At 36.8% G+C, this 20,060-nt stretch overlaps 2 protein-coding genes across 2 annotated transcripts; both read left to right on the top strand.

Annotated features, from left to right (window-relative positions):
* The first annotated feature begins 119 nt into the window (after positions 1-119).
* Positions 120-9,104, top strand: LOC109533030 (UDP-glycosyltransferase UGT5). Its single transcript, XM_019898218.2, has 3 exons — positions 120-476; positions 7,625-8,431; positions 8,503-9,104. The coding sequence occupies exons 1-3, from the start codon at positions 233-235 to the stop codon at positions 9,021-9,023; spliced, it is 1,572 nt and encodes a 523-aa protein (XP_019753777.2). The 5' UTR covers positions 120-232; the 3' UTR covers positions 9,024-9,104.
* Positions 9,105-14,882: 5,778 nt separating this feature from the next.
* On the top strand, positions 14,883-19,920 carry LOC125502536 (chondroadherin-like). Its single transcript, XM_048661009.1, has 2 exons — positions 14,883-16,130; positions 19,592-19,920. The coding sequence occupies exons 1-2, from the start codon at positions 15,016-15,018 to the stop codon at positions 19,839-19,841; spliced, it is 1,365 nt and encodes a 454-aa protein (XP_048516966.1). The 5' UTR covers positions 14,883-15,015; the 3' UTR covers positions 19,842-19,920.
* The last annotated feature ends 140 nt before the right edge of the window (positions 19,921-20,060 follow it).

Below are 20,060 nucleotides of genomic sequence, written 5' to 3'. Positions count from 1 at the left end.
ACCTTCCCAAACTTTATTCAACAGAAAATCAGAGGAAACTCCTCTGAATGCGTTGGAGGCAAAATACTCCATTGAATACAATCTCATCACATGGCCACCAACTAAAAGTAAGTAACAGGCAAACACTTAATTCCCACTATCTGCGAGACGGCGCTACTCAAACCGCCATGGCATCATTTAAATAAAACCTAAAAGAGCGTGGACTCCTCTACCGGCATATTTCGGGTGAATTATGAAAGTTTTATTGTTAATTTGTTGTTGTTTAGTGCTGCTGACCGATGCTGAAAGTGCCCGCATTCTCGGGATCTTTCCAATGGCCGGCACCAGCCACAACATCCTCACTTCCAAGCTGATGAGGGGTTTGGTGGCTGCTGGCCACGATGTTACAATGATCAGTTGTTACCCCATGAAAGATGTACCGAAGAACGGAAAATATACCGATATTGTGCTGGACGGATTTGCTGAGAGGCACTTTGGTAAGTGAAAGCACACACATAAAATAGTTTTTCTTGGTTCTTCGAATGGGATTTTGTGAAAAATGATGAGCTAGTTGAGTCAATGTTGCGCGCAAGAGGACGAGAAAAATAAAAATGGGCAAGAAGCACGGTAAATAATTCAAATAAAACATTGATAAAAAAACATAAATCTGACGCAAAAGCAGTAGAAGAACCTCACACACTAACGGGGCTAAACACCAAATGCTTCCGAATTTGCTGCTTGATTCTTTGGATTTTATCTTCCGGGTAAGGAATGGTGATTGTTCAATTTCTATGCCAAATAATGGAGAAAACATTGAGCCACGTTTTCTCTAATCCCCTTTTGTTTCTATTCATTCATCGTATTTGCAAAATTTACCGCAAGTTTCAAGGTTGCAGATTTATATTATTATAGTTTATAAATACACAAGTTGCAACCGAAAACGTTGATTAAAGTTTCTATTAGCAAAACACTTGAAATCATCAATTCATGGAGTGATATTGCAGTCGACTGTTTGTTTAAATGATTATAACCATAACTGAATTAAAGATTTTAGGAGCATTTAAAAACGTTATCTCGTTTTGGTTTATAGATAGCAAAATACACTCTACGGCCGTACAGATATTTCAGATTGAGACTTATCATTGTCTTGGTTTGTTTATTTATTTAAGTTAGTTTAGCAGTTTTGTATGTACTTTTTTATTATTTGTTAAATTTCCGAAGACCAATCAAAAACAACCCTGGTTGTCATCTAATTCTACAAAATGAAGCGCTGTGCGGATCCCGGCCGCTAAAATCCCGAAAAAAATTTAGAAAAACAGTGACATTCTAAATTTCTTATAAACTTGATTTGTAGGCCAGAACCGCTTGCATCTTCTTATGTTCGCTAGACCATCACAAATTTATAAAAAATATTCACATACCTTTAGGCACTTTAGTCTGGATTCTGGAGTATTACTAGCCTTTAAAACAGTCAAAACTGAAATTTACAGTAGAAAAACACTAACAATTGATTATTTGCTAAGAAGATAATTATAGTTGGGTTTGCAGCAGAACACTGGACTTTTCGTATTAAAACAGCCTTCTGTGGAAAACGGGAAAACCTCATCATTTAATGTCGAAAAACTGAGCGAAAAAAGTTAAGGTTGGTGCAATCCCTATTGAGAATTCTAAAACCGTTCAATTTAGCGAATGATTCTCAGCAGAAAAACACCAATCATTAATGGCAAAATACCTTACACGACGATACAAAGTGTACTTCAGTAGAAGGCGACTGATTTTATACTTAGATTGTAAAACTTGAAATTTGAAAACAGCCTACCATGGAAAACGTCGAGTTAACGTGAAATGTGTGACTCTAAACCAGTTTTACAAAACAAAATAAAAAATTTGAAAAACCCGATCCAGAATCCAGAAACTCCCTCGTCGTTCCTCGTCGCATAAATATTAAATGCCACAATATTATGAAATACAATTCAACAATAGAGGACTAAAAAATCACTACTAAACTACACAGCAACCAGGGGCAAAGTAATGCCAAACTTACCGAAAGCTGCATCGTGCCACCTAGAAAGAAAGAAGAAAATGCGTTAAGTAAAAGCAGCTAATCAAAAATGCGCAAGGTCTCATAGGCATCAAAGTTCAGTTGCATTTCGAAAAACTAAAAGCACCCAAGCCCAGAAACTCATTGATTATAAATAATTCTTACCAGTTTTCTTCAAGCTGGCGCCCCATCCTCCATTTCCTGCCCTCATTTTCTCCTCCCTTCCTCTCTCCTCTAACTCAACTTTCTCCTATTAATCCGCATTTTCAGTTCACACCACACTTGAACACACAATGAAAATACATTCCGAATTAAAAAAGTTAATCCTACAGGCAGAATAAAATATCCCATTTGCCTAAAGGGCCACAATGATCCAACATTTTCCATCTAAGATCGCGATCACACAAAGACTGGCGACCGATTTCGTCCAATATCTGAATAAACTGAATATTCAGGCAGGTTTTTCAAAGGAACCGAGCTACCGAAGCAGGGTGATGATATGATTTGCTTCATGGCCCTTTGGATGATGATTCATTGCAGTGCGATTTCAGTTCGTCTATTGTTTACTATTTTGTAGAAAGTCCCTGTTCGCACGGCAAAAGATTCAAAAATGTTTGAATGATCGGCGTAAACAAAACAGTCAAATATAAACAAATTGCGACGGCTTAGACTTTTTTCTATCTACTGAATTAATGGACTAAATCGTTTTATTCGATTTTTATAGAATTTTCAGCCGTTTGAGCTTGCATTTTGTGTAAATGCTGCTTGAATGGCAGATTCACATTCGATCCAAGCCATAATTTATGAGTACTTCTTTGCTCGCCTCATTCTCATAAGGCTTTTACTCGATTTTCCTTCGAATTTTAACTCTTGATGCTAGGTAAAATTCCCCCAAAAATTATCAACTTGCTTACTTTGCATTCTTCCAGTATTACCGGAAGTTACACTAACCGCTGATCTTGAAAATGTTATCAGTTATCCCAGGTTTAAATAATTTTTGGAAAGTCCGACTCAAAAAGTGCAATTTGCGCCTGCCACTTTATGAAAGTAATTTTTCGAAAATTCCTTGCAAGAAATCCAGATTTGCTAAAAAGTGTTGCATTGCAGCAGTGGATACCATATGTTCTGTAATAGTGTGCAGACATTTCAATTATCAATTTCCGCAGTTTTCAAGAATATTTGGAATTGGAGTCTCAAAAAGTAATATTTGTGCCTGCCATTTTAAGAAAGTCGTTTTTGAAAAATTCCTTTCAAAATAGCCAAAGTCGCTAAAAGGTTTAGTTTCACAGCCGTGGAAACTGCAACATTTGCTCAATCAGGTGCAGCAGTTATTATTTTCATAACCTATTTTCGCAATTTTCAATAATGTTTGGAATTGGAAACACAACAGTGCTACTAGCGTCTGTCATTTTATGGAAGTAATTTTTCATAAATTCCGCACAAAAAAGGCAAAGTTGCTAAAACATTTTGCTTTCCAGCAGTAGAAAGTGCAACAATTGCTCCGTCAGATGAATAAATTGGCCATTTAATAATCAACCTCTGCAGCTTCCAATAATTTTAGCAATTGCAAACTCAAATGTGCTTCTTGCACTTGCCACTCAATCAAAATTATTTTTCAAAAGTGCTTTACAAAATACCTAGAGTTGCCAAAATTTTCAGCAGTAGAAAGTACAAGATTTGCTCCATAAAGCGCAGCAGTTGGCATTTCACTAATGAATTTGCGCAGTTTTAAATCAGTTTTGGAATTTGAGGCTCAAAAAGTGCCATTTGCGTCTGCCACTTTATAAAACAAATTTTTGGAAAAATTCTTGCAAAATATGAAGAGCTCTCAAAAAGTTTTGATTTGCAGCAGTGGTACGGGCAACGTTTGCTCCATCAGTCTCAAAAAGTAGCATTTTTGCAATGAATTATCGCAATTTGTAATAATTTTTAGAATTGGGGACTCAAAAAGTAATATTTGCGCCTGCTATTTTTAGAAAGTAACTTTTGAAAAATTCCTTGTAAAAAAGCCGAAGTCGCTAAAAGGTTTTGTTTCGCAGTAGTGGAAATTGCAACATTTGCTCAATCAGCTGCAGAAATTATTATTATCATTATCAATTTCCGCAGTTTTCAAGATTTTTTGGAATTGGAGTCACGGCAATGCTATTTGTGCCTGTTTTATAGAATTCATTATTCAAAAATTCCTTGCAAAAAAGGCAAAGCTGCTAAAACGTTTTGCTTTGCAGCAGTAGAAAGTGCAACATTTCCTCCATAGGGTGCAAAAATTATTATTTTAATAATCAATTTCCGCAAATTTCAATAATTTTGGAATTGGAGATACTGCACTGCTATCTGCGTGTGCTGTTTTATGGAAGTAATTTTTGAAAAATTCCTTGCAAAAAAGCCAAAGTTGCTAAAACGTCTTGCTTTGCAGCAGTAGAAAGTGCAACATGTGTTCCATCAGGTACAGAAATTGGCAATTTAATAATCAACTTCTACAGCTTTTAATAATTTTTGCAATTGGAGAGTTATTTTTCAAAAATAGCATACAAAATATAGAGAGTTGCCAAAAAGGTTTTGTTTTTCAGCAGTGAAAAATGCAAGATTTACTCCATAAAAAGCACCAATTGGCATTTTAAAAATCTATTTGCGCAGTTTTAAAAATCTGTTTTGGAATTCGAGACTGAAAAAGTTTCATTTGCGTCTGCCACTTTATGAAATTAATTTTTCATAAAATTCTTGCAAAATATGGAGAGCTCTCAAAAAGTTTTGATTTGTAGCAGTGGAACGCGCAATGTTTGCTCCATCAGAGTCCTCCAGAGAGATCCAAGACGATAGAGAGTTTTGCTTTGCTGTAGTGCAGCGTACAATATTTGCTATATGAACTGCAGCAATTAGCATTGCTGAAGCTAATTTTTCCAATTTCTGAGAATTTTTTTAATTTAAAGCTTGTTTGTGTCCACCACTTAATTAAAGTAAAAGTAGAAGTAATTTTTTAAGAAATCGTTCCTCGGCACTCAATGGAGCTAACGAGTCGCTGTTTTCACAAACATATGCCGCAATGTTAAGCATGAAACCAAAAAAACTGCTATTTGAACCAAACACGTGTTGAAGTTTTGATGCTTATTTTAAATTGATGCTTCAAAGATGCGCCAAGCAACAACGGCGCTTTTCGCACTTCTACAAGATTTTTATTTTGTTTCCCCAAAACTGGGAGGACGTAGTGTTTGCTGCTTGCACTGTTACATAGAGCAATTCTGGCTCGATTTAGTGCATCAATTCTCATTTGCTTTGTTAATTTCCACAATTTTTGCCGAATATTTGATCCTTGCACTTTGCACCCATCACTTTTCTCAAGTAATTTTTCAAGAATTGCTCAATCAAAATTGACTCGAGGTAGCGGTTGCTAATTTTTGCAATTATACAACTCGATTTTGGGTCTGATATTGAAAAAAACGCAATTTCAAGCAAAAACGTGCCTAATTCTTGATGATCATGGTTCAAAGTTTACGCTTTTTTGCACTTCCGAATAGAGCAAGGTTGGCTCTATTAGACGCAAACTATCTCATTTGCGTTATTGATTTCCGCAATTTTTTTCGATTATTTGGCTTTGAATACATTTTTTAAAACCACCTTTCTATTGAAAATACTGAGAAATTTGTACTTCGGTTTGCTGGATTATTGTTATCAGTTTATCCATTACTGCATATGAGTATGAATTTATCTGTTTAAAATGCGTAATCTAATGAAATGAGCCCCAATCAAACTTCGAAAACAAAATGAAAATTAAATAAAAGGAAAATCATCCTTTGCAGTATTATGAATGCGCCGATACTTGCTATACAACGTGTCGGTGATCCTTCACCATTTTCCTTGAAATTTGTCGGTTTTTAAGGCTTTTTCTGGTGTACAAGTTGCAACAAATTCGGTTCAATGTAAAGTGTCTTATTGAACACAAAAATATGTTTTTGTACTGAAAAAAAATACAATTAGATCGGCAAATCAGGAAGTTATTAAGTTTTATATAAGTTATTCACTTACGTTATAAATTCACTCCTAAAATCCCCAGTTCGGGCCGATATTGGATGCTTCACATCGTTGCCTAACAAAATTTACCGCATTGTAAATAATCTAAATTTTTCGAATTTTCAGAGCTTTGGGGATAATTTCGAAAACTTACAAATTCTTTTTTTTAGGGAAAATTTTTTGTGCAAAGCAATCATGTGAATGTGTGGTTTATTTGACTTCGTTTTACTGAAACTGAGAGCATGACTTTGTTTTAAAAGCACAGCCTAATGCCGAAACATTAGAAAATGGAACAGTAGAAGAGTTAAATTTTGTATGTTTTTTTGAGATTGCAAGAGGTATTTTGAGTCTTGTGGCCAAAAGATCAGACCTCTAGAAACGCATTATCAAAATAGTCTTTTGTATTCGTATACGTTTTCCACCGATTTCGAGCTATAAGATGTTTTTCATTGTTCTATTTTTCTTTAGAGGTTAGGAAGTTGCGAAAAAATCCTATATATTTGTTCTATTTTATTAAAGGTTATAATTCCCGAAACATTCTATTTAGTGACAGATATACTACATACAGTCTTAACGGTTATTAAGATACAATTAACCGTTTACCAAATGGAAATGAAAATCGTCTAAAAATCAGCAAATTTTTCTTTAATCTGTTTGGAGGTTAGAGCTGCTGTTTGATCCCTAATAGGGCAAAGGTTTTTCTAGATGCGCGTTTCTAAATAGTTTTTATGCTTTATTGATTGTTTCCGATCGTTTGTGAGGCGTTCAAGTTATTCAGCTTCTATTTTTTGGAGGTTAGGAATTTCTAGTAAAACCTCATGTCCCTATTGACAAGTTCGTAACTAGTACCAAGATATTTCTGTCCGTTTCTGGGATCCAAGGACTTTTAAACCGTAAGGGCTACAAAATGTTGGAATTTTTGCTTGTAGCTCTTTGAGATTAGGATTTTGTGGTAATTTCCTTATGTTAACCCGTTTCAGAAGTATAAAGTGTTTTTGAAAGTTAAGAAGCCTGAAACGGTGCAAAGCCAGCCTCAGAACTGCAGAAGAAGAGGATATTGATTTCTTGAGGCATTTTTGGGCCGAAACCAGAGGACGATTTTAATATGGAATTGTAGAAGTTGGTTCAACTGAGTACATTGGAGAAACCATCAAAGCTAAAACAAACTTAAAATGAACAAATTTGAAGCTTAAGTTAAAGTTTTTAAAATAAATTAAAAACTCATTTCTTAAGAAACAAAAAATAATTAGCAAAATATGCCCTAAAATGATCAAAATAGCTCAAACAAAATTGGGCCTCTTGCAGCCCATTTTCTCTAGATTCAGAAAATCTCCAAAAGGCAAACATTTCCTGCTTGTGAAGATGCTGCAGACAGTATTTCTTAAAGAAGGCTGACCACCTATCTCTTTCTCAGATAATTTAGTTTTCAGGGGCAAAAGTTTAAATTTTTATAGCCTTGAAATACTAACTTGGCTAAGAAAGTGGGTTCTCTTTGGATCCTCCATTCCCATTGGATGTCCAAAAAAAGCAAATGATTGGGTCAACTTTTTCAGACCTTTCCTAGTAACCATCCACTTTTCGATTCTATTCTTTTTTCAGAAATGGTCTTCAAAATGAATTTATTCGAATTCCAAAACCAAGGAATCTTGCAAGTGATGTATCACATGTCCTACTTGACTATTCGCGATACTAATGATACGTTCCACCATCCGAAAGTCAGACAACTGCTGGCTTCGAACCAGCAATTCGACGCTGTTATTGTGGAACAATTCTGGAACGACGCTTTGAAGGTGTTTGCCCACATCTACAGCTGTCCGTTGATCGTTCTGAGCAGTATGGGGCCGAACCCTTGGGTGAATCCAACCGTTGGCAATCCGCAGCCGGTCTCATACGTGCCCCATCTGCTGAGCGGGGACTTTTCCAGAGATTTATCCATCTGGAACAGGGCCACTAACATGGTTGCCTATTTGCTGGAATATCTGGTTACTCAATTCATCACCTTGCCTGCCAATGAGAAGATCATGCATCAAGCCTTCCCTAACTCGCCGCCCCTGTACGACATCTACACCAACGTGTCTTTGGTGCTGTTGAATTCGCACACCAGTCTCTATCCAGCGCTGCCAACTGTTCCCAATATGGTGGAAATTGGAGGCTTCTTTGTCGATCCTCCGAAGAAGCTCCCGGATGATATCCAGACATTCCTGGATAGCGCCACTGATGGCGCCATCTACTTCAGCATGGGCTCCAACTTGAAAAGCAAGGACATACCACCAGAGAGGAGGCAAATTCTGCTGAATGTTCTGGGGAAATTGAAAATGAAGGTTCTGTGGAAGTTTGAGGAGGATTTACCGGGGAGACCTGCAAATGTGATGATTCGCAGCTGGTTGCCACAGCAGGACATTTTGGGTAAGAACAGAACTCCTGGGCGATTTGCAATCAGTAGGGTTTTCAAATTTGTCTAATTTACACCTTTTCAGCTCACCCCAATATAAAGCTCTTCATAACGCATGGAGGACTTCTGAGTACCACGGAAACTGTCTACCATGGTGTCCCAATTCTGGCACTTCCAGTGTTTGGAGATCAATCATCCAATGCGGATCGAGCAGTTTACAACGGCTACGGGTTAAAGTTGCACTACAATGATCCAAACTTCAGCGAAGAACTGCTGGAGAAACTGATCCTGGAATTGTTGAATAATCCCAAGTATCGGAAGAATGTTCAGGAAAAATCGAAGATTTTCCACGATCGCTCACAAAAACCCATGGACACGGCGGTCTACTGGATTGAGTACGTTATTCGGCATAAAGGAGCGCCTCATTTAAGGGTGGCTGGAGTTAGGCTGCCTTGGTACAAATATTTTATGCTGGATGTGCTCGGTATTGCATTTTTCGGATTATTTGCAGCTGTTTTTGCTCTCAAGTCCCTTCTGGGTAGGCTGTGCCGTAGAAAAGGAAGACCAGTAGCGAGTAAGAAGGGAAAGAAAGTGAAAAAACAGTAAAAATGCAAATAACACAGTTGAAACGGTGAAAAATAAATCAAATGGGATCACAAGAAAAACCTTTGTGTTTTTAGAAGAAAACTCGGTATTTTCAGTGGCGTCCTAACTATGTCTCTAGCTAGTTCGACATTGTAGATTAAAATATTTTGAAATTGATCTTACGCTGAACAGTAAGGATATTTGAGATACTGTTTTTGAAAATTCGTCGTGGTTCAAATAAAAGTGGGCTTTTAACGAAAAACTCCTGCAATATACACAAAAGTATGGGATTTCCAGTGGGTGAACAGGAATCTCTCTAGGTAGCCTAGGTTAGGAGAAACAAATTCCTGAAGTCAAACTAGTGGGCAAAATAGTGGTCTTTTGACGACTCCATTTCCAAGGCACTTGGACTCAGAAGAAACCCGCCTTTTCCATCAAAATGAGTATTTTTTAAAGCAAAATATGTCACTCCAGTGGCGCACCTTTTCTAACTTATTTGGTTTTGGCAAATAAATTAGTGATAAATTGCTAAAGTGCTCAACAGTAGTTATTCGAAGACAGATTTGCAAGCCAATTTTCAAAAAGTTGTCTTTACTGAAACAAAACTAACTGCGATTCTCCCCCGGAAAATTTGATTTTTAGACAAAAACGTGCTCATTCCAGGAGCGTCCACAGGTATTCTAAATTTGTTTGGCATCGTAAAAAAAATATTTTTTATTGCGGCTGCTATACACTGGCCAATAGGAGGCCACTTTGTATGGTAAAAATTCGCCTTTCCTCAATGTAAAGCGCGATTTTTGGTAAAACCTTTGCAAAGAAAAGAGCAAAGTGTTCTCCTTTCAAAGGGATAAATAGATTCTTTGCATCTCGTTTTGCAATGCTATTTGAATTTTCCAAATAGGGGCCAGTAGAAGGCAAATTTGCAAGCCAATTTTCAATACTTTGTGTCAACTCAAAAAGGGCAGGAATTTTTGCAGAAAAACTTGATTTTTTGGAGAAAAGCATCCTCCTTCCAGTGGCGAATCAACTTCTTTTCAGCTCATCTAACTTTGAAGATAAAATATTTTGAAATTGTACCTGCTGATCAGAGACGACTAGCAGGCAAATTTTAAATACAATGTAAAAAATGTCTTGTTTCAAAGACAAGTGCTTTTGTGACAATAAATCCTGATATTTAAAGAAAATAAACTTTTCGGTGCGATAACAGGCACCACGCTAGCTCGTCTAGTTTAGGAGAAAACTTGAAATTGAACATTCCTGTCTTTAGAAGTCAGGCTTACCAGCTACAATTCAAGAATGTGTGTCAACTTAAAAAATAGCGGTTAAAAAATTAAAGAACTTATTAAATTAACTTAAATTAGAAAACTAAGCAGGCATTCTGTGAATAGTCTGCTAAGAGCCTGTAGGACACATCTTCCGCCTGCCATAATGGCCTCTATCATTACTCCGTCGACTCCTAGTGCTCTGTTGTCCGTCATTTGTCGTAGAGAATTATTAATCTCAGATGTTGTTATATCTGGAATGTCTTCGGAGCTATCGTTTTGCACAAATGGAATGGTTATAACGCGGTGTCCAGGGCGTCTATAGAGCTCCCCATAGAACTCTTCCAGAATCCGTAGTATTTCTTCTTTATTCGTAGCGGCTCTGCTCTTTGTTATATTCTTAGCTCAACATTGTTATATTCTTTGAGCCTGGGCTGGGGAGCTTTTTCCTTAGTATCTTCAGACTCTTATTTGTTTCAATCACTGCCTGTATTTCCCTGGGGTTGTTTTGTCGTAGGCCTTTTCTGATTGCTGAGGAAATAATTTTGTTGAGGTCTCTTAATTTGTTCGGATTTATGTTCTGTTCTGCTCTTATTTGTCGGCGTCTTTTTATTAGATTTTTAGTTTCTATGCTGAGCTTTTCTGGGCGTGTCCTTCTCTTGTTGCAGTGTTGTTCTTGGGCGTTCTTTGGTGCATGGATTAAATTTCCGTTCATTCTATTTATATCGTGTTCGCCTGTTATGTCTCCATCCAGCAGGTCTCTCCTAATCTGTTCCTACGTATGCGTCCCTATCTCGTATCTCGGTCCATTTTGTGTTGGTAGTTTTGGACAATATTTTGCGCCCCTCATTCTTTATGTTTATGCACACCTTGGTTGTTACTAGCCTGTGGTCACTTCCCACTGAAAAGCTGTTGAGGACAGAAATGTCCCTGATGCCAATCTCGTTTCTGGTTGCACCGTCGGGGCTCAACCATGTCCATTTTCTTTAGGGGAACTTCTTGAAAAAGGAGTTCATTGCCTACATGTTGCCTACAAATTCCAAGAGCATTCTGCCTCTTTCATTTCTCTCGCCGAAGCCATGCAGTCCCAAGGCTGCTTCGTGACCTTCGTATCGTTGTGCCAGTTTCGCATTGAAATCTCCCATCAGAATGTTGAATTTTGATGGTGTCTCTTTATACGCTTTAATTACGTCGTCGTAAAACTCCTCCATTCCCTCTTCACTATGCGTACTGGTAGGAGCATAGACCATGATTTTCAAGGTATACCTTCTGTTGAGTTTCATTATCAGATAAATAACTCTTACGCTAACGCTGGTGATCTGAACAACATCCTTGACGATCTTTTTATAGATGATAAAACCGACACCGCTTCTTCTTGTCTCCGTCTCGCCAACATAGTGAAACACATTTTCCTAGCTGTTCTTCTTACCTCGCTCAGTCCGACAATAACCCATTTGATTTTCTTCAGTTCTTTCTCAATTTCTACCAACTTTTCATCTGACGACAAATTCCTTGCATTGTGTGTCTTCAGTAAGAACTGTCTTGTATTTTTTCCTTTCTTTTGCCGTATTCGTCCTCGGTGGCAGCCTAGGATACTCCGGGGATTCTTCGCACCCTCTGCCTGCCTTTCCTTTTATCCGCTGCCGTAAACAAAGGTCTGCAGGCTGCCGGAGACTGAGAGCCGTTTTCTTTGTTCGTTACTCATCTGTTACTTTGGGGGGCATTTCCGCTACCACGCTGGCCAGTGCGGGTTGGAAGCTATTCTTTTCATGTGTAGGAATCTTAACAACGGCATTTACTCCGCGTTGTTTTTATGGTTATCCCGCCGTTTACTCGGTCGTCAGCGCCTCGTTTGTGGGAACAGGGTGGACCAAGTCCTTACTGGACAGAGGACGAGGTTGACTTTTGGGTAGGAGTGGCTATAACATGCGTTTCATTACCCCTTGCACTCCAAAAATGGTTGAAAGCCAGGTTTGTAATCCCATTTAAAAAAATTATTTTAACTCAAAGAACACGATGATTTTGAAGCCCCACTTCCTAGCACATAGTAAAAAGTATGCTCTCTTCAAAACGACAATAGGAATCCCCTGAGTTCCTCAAGTTTAGAAGCAAAAAATAGTTACGTTGAATTTTCCAAATAGGGGCCAGTAGAAGGCAAATTTGGAAGTCAATTTTCAAAACTTTGTGTCAATTCAAGAAAGACAGGAATTTACACAAAAATTAGATTTTTTGGAGAGATTTTGCGTCTGTGTCCAACTACCTTTCAGGCTCATTTGACTTAGCTATTAGAAGGCAGTTTTGCACGGTAGTTTTGAAATTCGGCTTGATTCCAGAAAAGGTGCAATTTCGAAGGAAAATTTTTGGTATATAAACAAGAGTATGCTATTTTGAGGAAAATAACAGGCCTTTCAGGCGAAATTTCGCCTACCAAAAAATACCTTTAGTCGGCGGGTTTGCTTGCCAATTCTCAAAAAATTTTCCCCACTGAAACGAAACTGTGAATCTCCAAAAATAATTAGTATTTTTAGAACAAAGAACATGCTCTTTTCAGGAGCGCCCACATTTGTTTCTAGTTTATTCGACATAGCAGATAAAATATTATTAAATTGAGGCCCTTGAACACTGGGCATCAATACGTAAATTTGAATGCTTGCTTGTAAAAATTCGCTTTTTCCTAAGAAATGGGGTGATTTTAGATAAACCTTTGCAAAATTGTATTCTCTTTCCAGCATATAATTTTTGTACCTCGTAAAGTTTAAGAAATATTTTTTTGAATTTGACCGCTCAATGAGTATTAGAAGGCATATTCACTCTAACTCAATTCAAATTCACGCAATTTGAGTTTTCCGGCCATTTGTAGCGAAAGCTATGACTTTTCCAGTGGCGCATCAGGCACTTTGGAAAATCGCATAAGTTTGGAATAAAATTAAATAAATTGAACCAACAGTGGTCAAAAGTGGTTAAAAGCATGCATTGTAAGATGGTTTTTTAAATTTCCCTTAACTCAAAGTACACTGTGACTCTAAAGGCGCTTTTACTGATATTTAGACAAAAGTATGCGCTCTTAAGTAGGGTTATAGGCACCTTAGCCCCCTTAGTTTAGGAGAGAAAAATTGCTAAGTTGAATTTGTCAAACAATGTGGTAACCAATTTACAAAACTTTCTGATAACTAAAAAAAAAAGAGTTTTGCCGTAAAAATTAGGATTTTTACGTCGAACTATCGTTATTTTTTCAGCAAAAAGGTACAGCACAAATTGCACTCTTATCAGAAACGTAACAGGAATTTTCAACCCTTTTAGTTTTGAGCAAAAAAATATAAAACTGAGCAACGGCCATTAGAAACCAGATTTGCAACCCAATTTAAAAAAATTGTTTTATATTAAAGCTTAGTGGGAGTTCAAATCCTTCATTCCTTTTATAGTGACAAATGTACGTTCTCTCCAGTCCAATATCAAGAATCTCTCTAACTCGCCCCATTTAGGAGAAAAATATTAGATAACTTGAACCTGTCGAACATTGGCCATTACTAGGCAGTTTTGTAAACGGGGTTTTAAAAATTCGTCTCAGTTCTGCAGAAAGTGCCATTTTAATGAAACATTCGTTATAAATAAAGAAAGATATGCTCTATCCAGTGGCGTAACTAGAATTTCTCCAGCTCACTTCGCCTGGGAGATAACGTTTTTTGAAATATACCCGGCGAAACAGTGTGCTATTGGTAGGCGTTTTGCATGCAAGTTTTCCAAACGTCGCCCCAATTTATCAGAACGCGAAATGTTACCTAAACCTTTTCCGCCGGAAATAGAAAAAAGTGCGCTCTTTTCAGTGAAATAACCGGCACTTCTTTATCTCGCTTAGTTTAAGGGAAAAAAATTACTAGAGTTGAACCTGCAACAAAGTGGTTAATAAAAGGCAGCTTTGCAAGCCAATTTTTTAAAATTCGCCAAGTCAACAGAAGCTGAGTTTCCAAGAACACTTTTGTGATTTGTTGCAAAGAAGGTGCTTTTTCCAGTGGCGTACCAGGTTGAAGACCAAAATAGAAATTCTACCTTTTAAGCCTTAAACTGTAAAATGGCAAATTTGAAGTTATTGAAAAGTCGTTCAACTCAATAAAATACCTAAATTTAATTAAATTCTCACAAATTAAAGAGAATAGTAGGGTCTATGAATTAGACAACGTGCGCCTTTTTGGCTCTTTTGGTTTTTTAGAAAATTTGCGCAAGTTTTGGAAAATTTACCTCAACTCAGTTAAGGGCGGGGTTTTAATGAAACCTTTGCCACACATAGAGAAGAGCGTGCTCTTTCCAGTAGGGTAACAGGCAAAGCTCCAGCTCTCTTAGCTTTGGAGATAAACATTTATGAAGCTGCAGCTGCCAAACAGGCATCATTAGAAAACCGTGCTGGTCTCTATTGGAAGCAGCCACTGTCGGGTGCCAGGGGAACACTTTTGAGGATGTTCGTCGTAGATACAAGCGAAACATCCGGCAGCGGTAGCAAAAATCGAGCGAAAAACCTTGAGTTTATCCACCTTGTATATGGAACATGAATTTTAATGAACTGGCGAGAATATCAATCTATGCGTAGGTATAGAGGAGCTGCAAATATTCAGTCAATGAAACAAACAAATAAACGTTATTTGCTCAATATCTTATCAATTATACTTTCCCAGTAATACCGACTAACTGATAAGGACAAGTGCGGATCGGTAAATACAGTTTTTCCACACCCAGACGATCTTCTACCTAAATCAAGCATGTATCTAAAACTCCTAGTGTTTGCAGTGTGTAGTGTACCATCCACAATATGTCTGGATGCGATGTGTTCGAGTGACACTTTCGAAAACAAGTGCCTGTGCAAAAAATTCACCAATGAAGACACCAACCTGCCATCGTCACTGGCCAATTGCAATGGTATGGGCTATGTGAATTTTCCCGACTTTTCCCTCCTGCCCAGCGACTTGACGATCCTAGATCTGACAATGAACCAAATCCAAGCCTTGGATTCAACCAGTAAAAGCTCATTGAGAAAACTGATCTTGGCCTACAATGATATCACTGAAATGAAAGCGGATTTTTTCCGCAATCTCACGGAACTGGTTTGGCTGGATTTAAGCCGCAATCAATTGACCACTCTGGATGCGGATGTGTTTCTACCATTAAAAAGTTTGGTTTATTTGGATTTGAGCTACAATACTTTCCAGCAACTACCTGGTGGACTATTGGCTCCTTTGTCCTTGCTGAAGTTCTTGGACCTCAGCTACAATCCCTTAGGGGTGTTTCTTGGTCAATCTGAGGAAGTTTTCAACCGGAATTTAGGGGCGTCAGCCAATATTAGCCACTTGCACTTAAATAGCGTCAATCTCAGCGATTTCCATCCCAACTTTTTCGGGGTTTATACTTTACTGAAGCACTTGGAGCTGCAGGATAACAGTTTCAATTACATTCCGGCCCTGCCCAACTCCTTGGAGTATTTGGACTTTTCCGGAAACAATCTCAGCTTCGTGTCGCCAGCCTATTTGACATATAGTTCCATGAAGGTGTTGAGACTCAGTCGGATGCCCAGCCTGGAAAACATCCATCATTACGCCTTCTACAACTTGGTGGCTCTGGAAAAGCTCATTATTACAGACTGTCCCAATGTGCGCAACTTCACCGATTACGCTTTCGGATTGGCATCGAAAACCGTCAATATTCATCCGAAGAAACTGATTTTGGCCAGAAATGGCCTCACTTCCTTGAACTCCACCTATGCCCACCTGTTTAGGAACATGGAGCACATCGAACTCAGCCACAATCCATGGGAGTGCAATTGCGACGTTTTCTGGCTGCAGGAGTTTAATAAGAAGATCTTCCGAAGTGGAGAGTTGAGGTAAAGTTCTGACGGATTTTTGGGATTGGTTTGCTGATTCATTTGTTTTAAAAGTAAATGCGATGATCCATAGTTTACATTTGGAATTTTGATGATTAGATAGAATGTCTAAAACCGAACAAGGACATAGATAAGATAATCACTTGCGATATTTGATTTGCTATTTTTGAAACTTTATAAGAAGCAAGTATCTTTGCTGATTAAACTCAATGTGGCTAAAAGAAATATAAAAGTAGAAGCTTTCTAGAATTTAGTGATGGCAGTGGCATCAAGCAGTCCTCGTACTAGAGTTTACAACAAATTATTCTAAAATCTATATCTTTTGTTGGTTTTGCTCTATTTTTACTATTTTCGCCGCTTCTAGTATTTTGATATTTTATTTGCCTGATTTCACACTTTCTGCGTTGTATTTTACAGTTTTTTGCATTATTTATTCTCAAAAGTTCTTCGCTTTATGTTCGCCCTGTGAGCCTCTATTAGTATTTATTTTAGCTTGTTGAATCTTTGTTGTTTTTAACTGGTTGGTTTGGTTCCTTTCCTAATCTTTTTGAACTTTTTTCTGGAACACAAAATGTTTTTAGTTATGTCAATTAGTCGTTTGTATATCTGCTCAATTTTGAATTAATTTTTTTTTTTTTTTTGGCGGTCTATTGATTTTTTTCAAGCATGTTTGCATTTTTGCGGTGTTTCTTAGCTTAGAAAACCCTAAAGGCCATAAACTGTATCAAAGCTATGTAATTTCTTTAATTTTCTTGGTATTTGGCATGCAATTCATTTTCTATTTGATTTGATTTTATTGTGTGTTAATTTATATTTTCATTTTGTCTTTGTCAATATAGATTTTCTGCTGTAACGCTTTTTGCGGTTTTTCACTTTCTTTACTTTGTTTCAGGTCTCATTAATTTCCGTTTCTTTTATTTTGCTTGCAAGCACTTTTTGCCTCTTTGGTCGAGCTGAGTGACGCTACTGGTATTTTAGTTGAAGCTTGTGTTTACTTTTTTCATGGGTTTGATTTTTTTTCTATTTTTTCTGTTATTTTTGTGGAAACTGAAATTTTTTACGGTTTATTAGCTAAACTTTATTTTAGTTTAAATTAAATATGTTTTTCAGTGTTGCATTGCAATTTTGTTCATCTCGGTTTGGATTTACCTCTCATCGATTTCGAGTGTTGAACTTAACGGGTTAACTACATCAATCGTTTTATTTCACCATATGTTTTCATTTATATTTTCATTTTCTATTGTTTAAGATAGAATTCCTTTTCTTGCAGTTTCACACTTTCATTCCTTTGCTTCCAGCCCTCATTGGGTTTTACTTATTTTGCTTGCAACAATTTTTTGCTTTTTTGGTTGCGCTGTGTTGTCCCCTATTAGTAAGACAGACACACACTGCGACTGACACACACGAAAGTCTTTCATGTTAAGCCAAACATATGAGCCTTTACTTGATGTCGTCTTTATATCATTCACTTGCCAGATTATTTGCCAAATTTTGTCGTATTTTAGTATCTTTTTCTTCAGCATATCATTTAAATTTTGGTCAAGCTTGGTAGCATTTGTATTGCGTCGGTTCTGAGCTTTTAAAGCTTTAAACTGCCCGAATGTTTTATAATTTGTTTAATTTTCTCAACATGTGCCTAAGAAATTATTTTCGGTTTGCTTGACTTTGCATCGGTTCTATGTGTTTTCATTTAAATTTTCATTTTGTGTTTTTCCGCTAGAATAGTTTTGTGCGCTTCTGCAAGTGCTTTCCATTGTTTCTGACGCTCAATATACTTTTTTTTCTTCACTTGCGATATCACTTTTTTGTTTTAAGTTGATCATTTTTTATCAATTTTCAATGAGTTCGTTTTATTCTTCATCACTTTTTTGGAAAAACTGAATGCCTTTCATGGTGCTGTCAATGTGTGCACTTTTTATTTGATAACATTTTTCTATTAGCCCGTTTCTTGTTTGTTTGCTCACTTTTATCCAAACTTATCTTCTTTTTTCTTTAGCGTTTCGTTGTAATTTCCTCCAAGAATATTTTCATTTAATATGCGCTTTTCAATTTGTTTAATTTCGTCAAAATTTTGGTTGCAATATTTTTTTTGCTTATTTGCGTTGTATGTCATTATTAACTTTTTTCTCGACATTTTTGATGACTTCCACTGCGTAAAGACGTTTCTTCAAATGTATGTGTTTATCTCAATTATTTTCTTTATTTGAACTTCCTATTTAATTGGTTTCTTTAGTGTTATAGTAATTGCTATTTTTTCAAAATTTTCGTGATAAATTTTTGTGGATTTTGAGTTTTGGAAAACTTCCATTAGTATTTTTATTTAATTATTTATGCTTTATCATTTTTCCAATGCTTTCAGGTATTTCCTTTCTAATTGGAGTTTACTTTTCTTTGAGAAACAAGTTGTTTCATGGTTTGATTGGTTGGCTGGTTGTGTGCGCTATTTTTTTTATTTTATTTTTAAACATTCCGTTTCCAGCGTGTTTTTAAAAATTGCTAGAAATAGAGAACAATAGTTTCATTTCAGTTGTTTTCAGGCATTCATACATTTATTTGGTGTTCGTTCTGAGCTTTAAAACTGCTTCGATGTTCTTTGCTTTGTTTTACTTTGTGCAATCAAATTGTTGATTGTTTGAATATATTTTGCAACTGTATGTTTATTTGCATAATTATGGTATAATAATAATAACTATGTTTATAAGCATAATTAATAATTAATAATTAATATTTTTTATACTTTTCATTGCCTGAACAATTTACATTGAAAAAACTGATTATAGACTATATCTTCAAATTTTACTGGCACTAGTTTTAAACATTTTCTATAGTAACTTTTCTTTGCTCAATTTTCTCCTTATTTTAGTCTCATATTTATATTTCATATTTCCGTTCATTAGTGCGCCATCGCAATTTTCAAATCATTTTTGCGTCCGTTTTCCATGAGTTTGTTTTGTTTGATTATGTATCTTGTACCCGTTGTTTTAATGTTTTTAAAGTGTAGATTTCAACACTTTGTTCTTCATTTTAGTGGTATCTGTGATTGTTTCTTGGAATAGTTTTAACATTTTCTCCCTTACAAAAGTTTGAGTTCGATTTACTAGGAAAACCTACTGTTACTGACGGTCATTTTCGCTTTAACGACTAATTTTAATTTATTGCCTGCAGTTCTGTGTTTTCTTTAAAAATGCCTTTTCTTTAACCCTTCTAATTTCTTAGTTGATTGCATTTTATCGGTTTTATTATTCTCATCTTGTTCCAATATCTTCTGCACTTTGCATACTTGCTGTCATGTCCTTGCGTCTCTCCAAACATTTTATTCTGTTTTTATTTTGCTAATTACCAATCATCTTCCATTTTTGTTCTTTCGATTTCATCTTCATCTTCACTGAGTTCTCTATTACTTTCCTTTTAGACGTGAAAATCTTTCTGCACAATTTATAAATTATCACTGATTGTTCCAGATGCTCCTCCCCAAGCCACTTGGCCAGGAAACGCATTCTCAGCCTCACCCACCAGGACTTGCCGGAATGTTTTCCAGAAATCTACGGGAAAACCTCCCATCGAGTGACCATCATCCTACTGATGTCCACCGTGCTCTTTTTGATGGGGCTGGTTTTCTACCTCATCAGATACCCCAAAACGTGGATAAACCCCAATCAGTTGGGCATTGGACCTCATTCGCCCTACAGCCAAGCACCCCAAGAAGCATAGGCTTTGCGTAGTTATAGTAATTTGCAGCTAAGTGGGGGTTCTTTTGTTTGAAGGACAATAAAAGTGTTTTTAAGTAAAATCAGAGTATGGAGTTGAATCCAGTGCAGTGCCTGCATGTTCCCGAAAAATCCCTAAAAATTCTTCCACTTCCTCAAGAACGAAAACCTCCAGTCAATCCAGCTGATGGTACACAAAATGTCAACTGCAATTTCACACCTT

This window comes from Dendroctonus ponderosae, unplaced genomic scaffold, assembly GCF_020466585.1.
Source record: "Dendroctonus ponderosae isolate FM_Combo_2020 unplaced genomic scaffold, Dpon_F_20191213v2 Dpon_F_20191213_1, whole genome shotgun sequence".
In the NCBI taxonomy this organism is placed as follows: domain Eukaryota; kingdom Metazoa; phylum Arthropoda; class Insecta; order Coleoptera; family Curculionidae; genus Dendroctonus; species Dendroctonus ponderosae.
Note: the sequence above shows the minus strand (reverse complement) of the source record. Positions and strands in the feature narration are given on the sequence as shown.